The sequence below is a fragment of the Prunus dulcis genome, chromosome 3 (genome assembly GCF_902201215.1).
Source record: "Prunus dulcis chromosome 3, ALMONDv2, whole genome shotgun sequence".
In the NCBI taxonomy this organism is placed as follows: domain Eukaryota; kingdom Viridiplantae; phylum Streptophyta; class Magnoliopsida; order Rosales; family Rosaceae; genus Prunus; species Prunus dulcis.
Window position 1 is genome coordinate 17,244,079 of NC_047652.1, and position 11,019 is coordinate 17,255,097.

General features: G+C 36.5%; 2 protein-coding genes across 6 annotated transcripts; both read right to left on the reverse strand.

Moving 5' to 3' along the window:
- Positions 1–46: 46 nt before the first annotated feature.
- Positions 47–4,192, reverse strand: LOC117623322 (protein FAR1-RELATED SEQUENCE 2-like). Of its 5 annotated transcripts, XM_034354252.1 has the most exons (10): positions 4,096–4,136; positions 3,919–3,998; positions 1,422–3,582; positions 1,276–1,332; positions 1,102–1,170; positions 909–974; positions 762–824; positions 613–678; positions 438–506; positions 47–349 (listed from the first exon to the last, which is right to left on the reverse strand). In XM_034354252.1, exons 3-10 carry the CDS (start codon positions 3,531–3,533, stop codon positions 275–277), a joined length of 2,577 nt encoding a protein of 858 aa, XP_034210143.1. In that variant the 5' UTR covers positions 3,534–3,582; positions 3,919–3,998; positions 4,096–4,136; the 3' UTR covers positions 47–274. The 5 variants fall into 5 exon arrangements, with proteins under 5 accessions (XP_034210143.1, XP_034210148.1, XP_034210146.1 ...); XM_034354257.1 differs by having other exon boundaries at positions 1,422–3,445; positions 3,919–4,192; XM_034354255.1 differs by having other exon boundaries at positions 1,102–1,161; positions 3,919–4,192.
- A 1,473-nt stretch (positions 4,193–5,665) lies between these two features.
- On the reverse strand, positions 5,666–10,895 carry LOC117622466 (protein FAR-RED IMPAIRED RESPONSE 1). Its single transcript, XM_034353138.1, has 8 exons — positions 10,652–10,895; positions 7,347–9,575; positions 7,209–7,265; positions 6,875–6,943; positions 6,712–6,780; positions 6,540–6,608; positions 6,390–6,437; positions 5,666–6,285 (listed from the first exon to the last, which is right to left on the reverse strand). Exons 2-8 carry the CDS (start codon positions 9,495–9,497, stop codon positions 6,229–6,231), a joined length of 2,520 nt encoding a protein of 839 aa, XP_034209029.1. The 5' UTR covers positions 9,498–9,575; positions 10,652–10,895; the 3' UTR covers positions 5,666–6,228.
- Between the last annotated feature and the right edge of the window lie 124 nt (positions 10,896–11,019).

The following is an 11,019-nucleotide window of genomic DNA, read 5'->3' on the forward strand; positions in this document are numbered from 1 at the left end:
CTAAAAGTTGGCATGCAGGTTCAAAAGAAAAGATAAACGTAGTGGATTTACGGTGTGACATAAATTCCATTTATGTCTATCGAACATCTTTATGTACAATTGTTCAATTTAAAAAAATATATATATACAAAGAAACATCTATATCAGCAACAACAACAACAACAAAAACTTGCTTATAAGAGTTCAAACTTTTTTAATCTCCGTTTACAAACGTGAGGCTTAATTTACAATTGGTCACTGGTCTTCATCTCAATGGATGGCCATGGTCTCTTGGCTATTGCGTTTGGTGCTTACCGTGCAGGCGCTTTGATGCATTGCCGTGAAAGTGCGAGGAGCCTGCAGACTGTTCCTGCAGCCAAAGAGCCATAAAGCTCATGAGATGAAAATCCAATGCCAAATAGAAAACCAGGGTCCAATGGGACTACTTAAATGCCCACCATATCTTGCAGATTGCCCTGAATGTCAAAACAGCTCTGCACAGTTGGTGATCTGAAACTAAGTTGACCCTGCAATTAAAGAAAGAGGCCCCAAAAGAAAAATACTGCTTATTTAGTAATTCTATGTGATGAACCATACTGCTTCATAGAATGCCAAGAACCAAACAACCCGTACCATTCCTCGCATACTCTGTTGGGTCCCATAATGACCAACACGTGTTGGTAATGAATGCAACTGTCCCTGTAGAAAATCAAAAGAAAATGTTTGCCTTCTGTTTTTTTTATGAAAAATCATCAGGGTCAGAACAAAGGCATGGATTGTACCTGTGTGGCCTGCTGATTGCCATAATAACCATCACTGATAGGAGCAATTGAGTTCAGCTGTCCCTGATATACAAGTAATAAACAATCCTTGATATAAATTTCTCAATTAGAACTTTAAGAGCTGTAGTCAGGAAGAAAATGTCATACCATTCCTTGCATACTCTGTTGAGCACCGTAATAGCTATCAAGACCACGAGATCTTGAACCGTGTTCCTGCAAAAACATATAACATCCCATTTAAAAAAAAATTCATAATAACAAATTGAATACTGCAGGGTGTATGCATATGGACAATCTCTTATTGCAAATATCTCGGAATAACTTGGGTGTTTCATATTACCCCTTCCAATTCTTGCTGAGGAACGTAACAATTATCACGGTTATGTGCTCTGGATTTCATCTGTTCCTCCTACATTTAAATCCATAATGAAGTGTACTATAATATATTACAGTCCAAAACAAACAAATTCTCTGTGAGTGAGAAATTCAGAACAAAAGTGATCGTGAGACAAACCATCTGCTGGCAGCTGTCTTGCAACCTGATAGTTCCGCTATCTTGTTCAGTCTGCGCCTACAGTATACATAAAATATACCTCAGGGCACATATCAATTAGGATGACCCAGAAAATTATACAAGCCAAAGATCAAGCCTTAACCAACCTTTCTTTTTTTGTATGTTTTCTTTTTCTTAGAAGACTTTGCCATATTGCTGCTGGGATTGACTTCTTCCGCATCATTAAAACCATGATTAGCTGACATGTTGGCTTCGGAAACAGTTCTTACAGAATTATTGGCATCCACACAATGTTTCAATGCTGCCTCTAATGCCTGAAATGCAATGTGGTAAGTTTCTGGAGATAAAGACCCCTCTTCACCCAATTTAACAGCTAATTTACACAGATCGTTGAAACGTTGCACTCTGTAGTTAAGCCTCTTCGGTCCATCACTAACAGTACACCTAACTTTTGCATCCTTCGTCCAACGCTTCAAAATATAATGGGATGGGATGCTGGAAACACCAGACACTTGGAGGACCAGAATTGCATGTCTGCAGAGAAAACCGTTGTATTCAAATGAATGACATGAACAACTTACTTTTAATTCTGCTTCATTCCAAGAGACAGTAAAATTTTGGCGTTCTTCCAAATCATCAACCCGGAAAATTGCAGTTGCTTCATTTTCACCGTCTTTCTGCAATTGACAAGAAGCTAGTCCCAAAACCTCGACCTTAAATTTTTTAAATACAGAACCTGTATAGATAGTTGCCATTTGTTTTTCAAAAGGTGAGAGAGATCTTAATCCGGGTTGTTTATCCTGTGTTTCAAGAGCAGCATTAACTTCCATGTCATACATATCTTTCTGAAATCCTTTGTACTGCTCAATAAAATCGTTAACTGTAGCTTCTTGAGAAATGTACCTATCAAAGAATGAAGTTATACTTCCAGAACGCTCCTTTGTAGACATTCCAGCCATAAATGAATCCTGCATATAAGTTGGAACCCACTTTTTACGATCTTCAAACAATGAGTGAACCCATGCATTTTCTCTTAGTTCAAATCTATCAACCAATTTCCACCATTTCTTTTCAAATTGTTCAACTGTCCAGGACCGGTAAATGCATTTGTTGAATTTTTCCATGAATATTTCATTCTCCTTTATGAAAAAACCCACATTTTCAGGAATCCTGGTCAATACATGCCATAAACAAAAACAATGGTATGCATCAGTAAATACATCTGCTACAGCTTCTTTCAAGTATTTGTCTTGATCAGTGATAATCAGTCTTGGAGCTTGGCCACCCACTACTTTAAGCCATGTCCGCATTAACCAAACAAAAGCTGGGATGGTCTCTTCTCCCATCAATGCACATCCAAGCAAAATGTACTGGAAGTGATGGTTGACTCCAACAATAGGAACAAAAGGAATTCTATAATTGTTTCTAACATAGTAAGTGTCAAAGAAGACTGCATCACAAAAACTACTACAATCATGCCTGCATTTTGCATCAATCCAAAATACACTTCTCAGTCGTTTTTCATGGTCAAAATCTATTGCATAGAAGAAGTTGGGATCCTCGTCCTGCATACACATAAAATGTTCGAACATTACTCTCACATCTTCCTCACCTAAAGCTGACTGTAGACCTTTCTTTTGGCAGACAACAGTAGCAGGTTTCTTGTTTCTTCCGCTGATAGCATAAATAAAATCATCTGGGCACATTTCATGGTTGTGCTCCTTTATGAAACTATGTACAACCCATTTCCCATCATCTTTCCTCTTTATATGCACGCTAGCTTTGCAGTCTGTCTTTGTTATACAAAGTCTTGGATTGACAGTTGTTCCAGACTCGCGCTTGCTTCCGAATCTAGAACATGCAATTTTTATATCAATGAACTTTCCAGATTTTTTGGAGCGCCGACTGGCTTTAATTGTGATGCCAAATCCCACAGACCGAGCATATTCTCTGTAGTAAGAATAAGCTTCTTCCTTAGACTCAAATTCCAAACCATTTTGGGGTTCCTGAATTACTCTCTTCCCCTCATCAACAGCATTCAACCCCATATTTTTCGCATCATCTTGAGCCTGCAAACTACAAGCACTTTGGTTTGCATCCAATCCATCCGCTTCTTTAACATGTTCACTCGTTGTTGGTGAATTAACATGCTCCTCAACATTCTTCTCATCTGTGACATCTACAACATTAACATCTTTATCTGAACCAGTTTCTAACTTGTCCTGCTCACATGAAGGCAGTTCAAGATCTATCTCCATAGAAGAAAACAAAGCTTATGCAATACAAAAGCTCATTTAATTTAATTACCTGAAACATAAAAACGAATTACAAAAGCCAGGCATTAATTATTGCTATACCAAACAATTGAGCATGAGCATAATTTTATAGAGTCGTTTAAACTGTGCAAGTATCATATTTCTCACATACTATACCCTCCAGAATATTAAAACTTAAAAGATAAGAAATTTTAAGCTTATTAACACTCTAAAAGCTTAAAATGAATAAATAATTATGACAATTATAAAAAACAATAAAATTCAAAGTAAATGTTCGTTGCTACCTATTTTGCACTCGGGATTCAAAATCTTAAAAAAAATAGACTGAAAACAGAAGAATAAAAAAAGAAAGGAAATTGGTAATTACCCCTTTTTTAGGGAGCTGAGCATTTCCACTCAGTTATGAGAAATAGTAAGACTTTGAGTTTTCCTTCAGTTTTTCTTCAACTTTCCAGAAACCAAACAGATAGTCAGTCCAAATACAATGGCGAGAAATCAAGGTCAATGAAACAAAGAGGGAATCATCAGAGTGCAGTGGTTGCACCTGCGCAAGTCACACACCACGGACAGAGAGAGATTCAAGTCCGAGACCGAATCATAATCGGTCGGGTTCAAGTTCGCGGGTATTTGTTTTGGGTCGGCTTTGTATTTCACAAAAAAAGAAAAAAGAAAAAAGAAAAAAGGAAGAAGAAAACTTCTCAATTCCTGTTATCCGTGATAATAATGTAATTATTTGACAATGCACATCACAATATTCATCGGGAAATGCTAGTAACTTCTTTCTAACCTTCTTCATCTTTTTTATAACATGTGTCACTTCTCTCTCACTTAAAACAATATTTTTAATTATCAAAACAAACAATAAATAAAAATAAAAATAATTGAAGAATTTGTTTATTTTATATTTTAAACAAACAATAAAATAATGCAAATATGGAAATACACTTAATATTTTTTTAGTTATTAAAAACATTATTTTAATTTTTAAGTGAGAGAGAAGTGACACATGTCATGAAGAGAAGGAAAAAAGTCCAAAAGAGAAGGTTAGAGAGAAAGTTGCTTGCATTGGGGATATTCATTTTTGTCTTCTTTCTTATTGAAAAAACTCATAATCCAACCATGATCCCACTCGGGGAGCCCCATTAATCCCTAACTTGTAGTCTGATATGATAATGTTCAATGCCACGCCATGGTTTTACAACTCACAACTGATTTGTTGAACTATCAATCGGGTCTAGTTTAATGAAAAATGACCTTAACTTGCAAATCGATGGTCTCAAATTCGATCTTCCATGACACGGTGACACCTTGATAATATGTGTGAGAAACCTATCACCTTTGACTATTATTTTAAAAAATAATAATAATAATAAAATTGATTCATTGCACTTGCAGGCCATGGCCACCCACAGCCACAGGGAATTGGACAAACAAGGGTTTTAAGGTCTAATGGTCTCTAAATTTTGACCCGATTCTCATTTTGGTATCTTAATTTTCAAAATCGTTCCTGTGGTCCTTCAACTTCACTTTCGTTAGGACAAATAGTGATATCGTCAATTTTGTTATATTTTATGTTAAATGCAGGGCCAAAATGGTATTTTCTAAATAATATTATTTTTAATTTCCACCATCTAAATATTCATTTCACCCAAAACAAACTAAAAAAACTAAAAAAACCTTCTTCCTATTCTCACCATCACAAGGTGGGTGAGTATGATTTGGGTGCGGGTGTGGGTTGTGGGAGCGTCATCAGTTATTACCGGGGTGGTGGGTTAATTGGCTCGATGTTAGGTGGAAGTTGTTCATGGCTTTGTTAGCATATTCATATGCTGGAATTTTTTTTATTATTATAAAAAAAATATATTTAAAAAAACATTTTACCCCTATATTTAATTGAAAAAGTTAACAAAACTAACGGTAAGACTATTTGTCCTAACGAAACTGAAGTTGAAAGACCACGAGAATAATTTTAGAAGTTGAGGGACTAAAATGTGAATTGGGTCAAAGTTCGGGACCATTGAACCTAAAAACCCGACAAACAATTCCACTGATTTTAGTTTTCAATGTTATATAGTCTGAGAACAAAACAACGACACCAGATAAAAGAATAAACATAATTTTAAACTCTCCAGGCATCCATAATCCATTTGCCCCAAAGGAAAATTGCAATAAGCTGTCCACCTTTACATGAAAACTAACTCAGATAAATGAAGTTGGTATCCCAATTTCAACCATAACAACGCCACGAGCTTTTTTACGAAGAAGTAACTACAGAAGGCTAGAAAATGTGCACGCCTCAGCAAACAGTATGAAATTCTCATCTTCAGCGCATTAATCACAATATTTGCACTAACTAGGCATTGATTGGTTGGTACATTCGAGTCCACTAAATGAATCTAAAATACACTTGACATGAGATTGCACTGCTTGCCCATTGTGATACAGTGTTACGCTAAGGTTAACGAATTGGCAAGGTCATCCCCTTCATATACGAATACACATGGAGGATTTACCTTCTCTATGGAAGTTAACGTTTGGCTTAAACAGCGCACCTCAGAACTGGAAAGAGAGAAGACGTCAAAAGAGAGATCTCGAGCCACTACCTGGTTTAGTTTATGATTACAAACAAGTTCTAAATACAACGTCAACCAACTCCAAGATGGCAGGCGTTTCTTCCTCATGAATGTCTTGAAGCATCGCCATGCAACTGTGAAGATCTCAAATGAGGGTCATCCTGCAATTGGGGTCACAAAACCCAATATAGTTAGTAAAAAACCACATATAAAATCATTGGAGTTTCTTCAAGATACACGCATACATGCTATATTGCAAACAAACCTGCAAGCTGTAACTGAAACTAGTTGATGGTCTAAAGTCCAATTGTCCCTACATGATTAGAGAAAAATTTGAGAAATTTATCCTCTGAATATACAATACCTGGAAAATTTTCTCTAAAAAGTGAATCGCATTAATATGAAAATACTATACCAGCCCATGAATACTTTGTTGAGTCCCAAAAAAACCATCATGATTGGGTGCTATTGAATTCAGTTGTCCCTATAAGCAAGATAAAACCAATTAAATTGAAATATAATATCGTGTCTATATGGTTCTAAAGGGAATCCTTAGATATAATGGTCACAACATTATTTTGACTTACCAGCCCTTGCATACTCTGCTGGTTAACATAGTAACTGTCATGGGGTGGCTCCATTAAGTTCAACTGTACCTGCAAAGACCAGTTACAAAACGTCATAAATGGTACAAGAAAAATGCCATGTAAAAATTGAAAATAAATTATACAAGAAAATAATATGCAATACCAGTCCATGCACATTCTGTTGGGCACCATAATATCCAGGAAGGGGTATACCATCTGAGCTTAAGTTATCCTACAAGCATAAATGCCCAAATTAAAGATAGCGTTATCATTAAGATCACTGTAGGAAAAAAAAATTCACAAACTTAGTCTGAACTATGTAAAGAACTCGAATGCCCATGATATTCAGTAGTTAAAGAGACAAAAGTAGGGATGTTGTTAGTAAATGGTGGATTGCATTCAAGGAATATCTGCAAAATCAATAATTTCCTGATCCAGCGGACTTTTAACACAGAACACCGAAATTAGATCTTAAATAAAATGAATAAAGGACAAACCATTTGCTGCAAGCTGTCTTGTGCTTCCACAAGTATAACATCTTGCTCTGCTTGCACCTGCAAAATAGACACATACTTCCATGAACTTTCTTATTACATTTGACTCAAGCGAAGTCAAACATCAAGTTCAGAACATACCTTTCTTTTCCTATTTGTAATTTTCTTCCTACTTGTTTTTGATGCAAGGCTTCCTTGATTCTCTTCTTCTGCTTCACGAATACTATGTACAGTGCCGCTAAAGTCTACGACAGTATTATTAGAGTTATTCACGTTCACACAATTCTTTAAAGCTTCAACAAGTGTGCGGAAAGCAATATTATAAGTTTCCTCAGATATTGATCCTTCTTCACTCAATTCAATGGCTCGTTTGCATAAATCATTGTAGCGTTGCACCCTAGTCTGTACTCGCTCTGTTTCTTCAACCATTGATTGCCTGCTTTTTGCATCTTTTGTCCATCTCTTCAAAATATAATGAAATGGGATGCTTGAGAGGCCACAAATTTGGAGAACAATCAGTGAATGTCTACAAAGAAAACCTTTGTACTCGAACAAACGACAGGAGCAAGAAACCTCTGACTTTGTTTCATTCCAGGTCACCATGAAATATTCATCCTTTTCACAGTCTTGAACTCTGAATGTAGTAGTTGTTCCGTCTTCATGTTCTTTCTTTGGCTGGCAGCCAACTACTCCCAAAACCTCAACTTGGAACTTTTTGAATACTGCATGAGTGTAAACTGTTGACATTTGTTTTTCCCAAGGAGAAGGAGATTTTAATGCAGGCTGCTTGTGCCATGTATCAAAATCTGCAATTGCTTCCTCTTCATACCTGTTTTGTAGAATTGTCCCATATTGTTTCACAAACTCTCTCAGAGTAATTTTCTTGTGTATGTATTTATCGAAGAAAGAGTTCATACTTTCAGAACGCTGAGTTGTACACATTCCAGCGAAAAAAGTATCTCCCATATAAGTAGGCACCCATCTTTTACGATCTTCATACAGCAACCGGATCCATTCGTCATCTTGAAGTTCAAATCTGGTAACCATCTTCCACCATCTCAAGTCAAACTGTTCGTCTGTCCAGGAATTAAAGATGCACTTGTTAAACTTTGGCAAGAAATTTTCGTGCCGTTTGATTACATGAGCAAGAGTTTCAGGGATCTTTTCCAATATATTCCAAAGTGTAAAGCAGTGGCGTGCATGTGGAAAGACTTCATCAATTGCTGCCTTCAAGGTTTGGTCTTGATCAGTGATAACCAATTTAGGACATTGCCCACCCATTGCTCTAAGCCACGTCTTCAACAACCATACAAATGTTGATTTAGTATCATCAGCAACCAACGCACAACCAAGCAACATTGACTGAAAGTGGTGGTTCACCCCAACAAAAGGAGCAAATGGCAACTTATCATTTATTTTGATATAAGAAGTATCAAAAGAGACAACATCATTAAAACTCCTATAATCACTCCGACTTTTTGCATCAACCCAAAACAAATTTCTCACACGCTGCTCTTCATTCAAATCTATTGCATAGAAGAAATTGGGATTCTCCTTCCGGATTCGCTTAAAGTATTCAAGCATTACCTGAGCATCTCCCTCATCTAGACCCAAGTCCCGGCATTTATCAAACTGATAGTTTGAATCAGTCGTAGCAAACCCAGTATTTTGATACCCGCCAGATTGTCTAGACATTTCAACGTACATCTTTCTAGTTCGTTCACTAACTGCATGCAAAATGTCAATATTATTCTTTTCAGCTAACTTTACATTTCTATGAATCCGAAAATGATATGCTAGAGCAGGTAAAAGCTCATGATTATGCTCCTTTATGAATTCATGAATAATCCACTTTCCATCTGCCCTCCTCTTCACATGCATGCTGGCTTTGCAGTCTGTCTTTTTCACAGTTGGTCGACGACTTGTCCCACTATCTGACTCTGGTGTGACTCCATATCTGGAACATGCAAACTTGGCATCAATAAACTCTTTCGATTTCTTTGAACGCCGACTGTTTTTTATTGAAGTGGTGAATCCCATAGACTTGGCATATTCTTGATAAAATGAGTATGCTGCCTCATGTGATTCAAATTCAATGCCATTACAAGGTTCAAAATCTGTGTCTCCCTCAAACACTTGAATGTCCCTTTTAGGAGAGCTAATCACTACGCCACCTCTATTCTGCATTTCTTCCACAACAGCAACCATATTCATATTTTCACTTACTCTACCACCATTCATATTTTCTGGACCATCCACCACTGTTTCACCCAAATTTTGATTTCTATCCATGATGTTTAGTTAAAAGTAGTTTGTTATCTGTTTCTGAGAAGAGACTCTGATCTTCCAAACAGACCTTCATAGTAATACCTAAAAGATAAAAGGTATAATAAGAAACAATGATACGGTGATCAGAAAAACAAGTCCTTTTCAGGGTGTTAAAAAATACTCAGCGATCATCTCTGTTATTAGCAATATACTAACCAACTTGGCCAGCAAACCTAATAAAAACAAGTTATTGGACCACGTGGACACTCAAGAAGTCTCTGTCATTCTACTTGGCACTCTCTTATGGTGATGTAGAACACGCATGATTGCATCAAGCAAACCGTACCGAATGCAAAAGACATCAACTCTATCACTGTTGGTACCCAAAGTGCACCTCTCTTGCCAAGTACACATACACACAAACATAGTTTGCCCGGTTCAAACTTCAAGCAACAATTGCCAATATATTTCATACGAAATTAAGATATAATCTAAAACTAGCATTTATAAATCAAATAGGAACTTAGCAAGCAAATAAAATAGTGCCAAATTATAAACAGCTAACCTCACATAATCTAGCACACTGAGCCCGTAAGTAAAGCATTAATGCAATAGTTGTGAATCTTCGGAAACCACTTGATGATTAGAGAAAAAGTTTCGTTGCTTCACTCAAGTTTATTTACTGGAGCTTCTGATCAAATATCAAGAATGAACAAACGTGCGGCTAGAGTAACAGTAACGACAATCCCACAGCAGTTTGATTTTACTATGCTTGACTATTTCAGGTCCATTTTATCTATTAACAGTAATAACTGTTCCGTCAAATTGTGATTAATCAATGCCCGATAGAAATTATAAAATAAAAAAATAAAAAAAAAAGAAGTTATGGCCATTTTCACCCTCTGCTTGGCAGCTGAGAGAGCTGATGAAATGAACAGAAAAGACTAAAGTCTAGACACGTTTATGCTTTAACACATATTTGGGTCTAACAAAACACCATATGATCACAATTATTAACTCAAATTTCCCATTTTGCGGAGATTTCTCAGCAACCAAACAGAAAACAAAACAAATTTTCCCAACCAAACCAACAAGTTTGAATAAGTTTAGAAAAACACAAGAAAGAAGTAAAATACGAATTGAGAGAGAGAGAGAGAGAGAGAGAGAGAGAGAGAAACCTCAAGTGAAGGCAGCAGAATCAGAGAAGAATGGTGGCTGATTTCCGCGAGTGGGCGAAAGCTTTCGAATTTGGGAAAGCTTAGGGATTTGATCTTCTATTTTTGGGTAATTTTGGTTTATCATTTTGGGTTAATATCTGCTTCAGAGCCACAGGCGTGGCGCGTAGTTACTTGAATTATCGGCCTGAATGAATATGAATTTATGAACAACCCCTCCTAATTCAACACGAATGTGTTAGTGTTTTTACAGGGTTAATTATAGAAATGGTGATTAAATTATACCACTTTACATTGTGGTCCTTGAATTTTAATAGTGAATTCTGTATGGTCTTTTTGAGAGACCATTTCTATAATTAACTTTCTGTCTA

Excerpts from the sequence above, each read along its gene's own strand:
- LOC117622466 (XM_034353138.1), bottom strand. The coding sequence starts at position 9,497 with ATGGATAGAAATCAAAATTTGGGTGAAACAGTGGTGGATGGTCCAGAA. Across the intron at positions 7,266-7,346 it reads TTACAAATAGGAAAAGAAAG|GTGCAAGCAGAGCAAGATGT; the intron begins GTATGTTCTGAA and ends TCTATTTTGCAG. Across the intron at positions 6,781-6,874 it reads AACAGAATGTGCATGGACTG|GTACAGTTGAACTTAATGGA; the intron begins GTATTGCATATT and ends TGGTCTTTGCAG.
- LOC117623322 (XM_034354252.1), bottom strand. The coding sequence starts at position 3,533 with ATGGAGATAGATCTTGAACTGCCTTCATGTGAGCAGGACAAGTTAGAA. Across the intron at positions 1,171-1,275 it reads AAGACAGCTGCCAGCAGATG|GAGGAACAGATGAAATCCAG; the intron begins GTTTGTCTCACG and ends ATTTAAATGTAG. Across the intron at positions 975-1,101 it reads CTCAGCAAGAATTGGAAGGG|GAACACGGTTCAAGATCTCG; the intron begins GTAATATGAAAC and ends ATGTTTTTGCAG.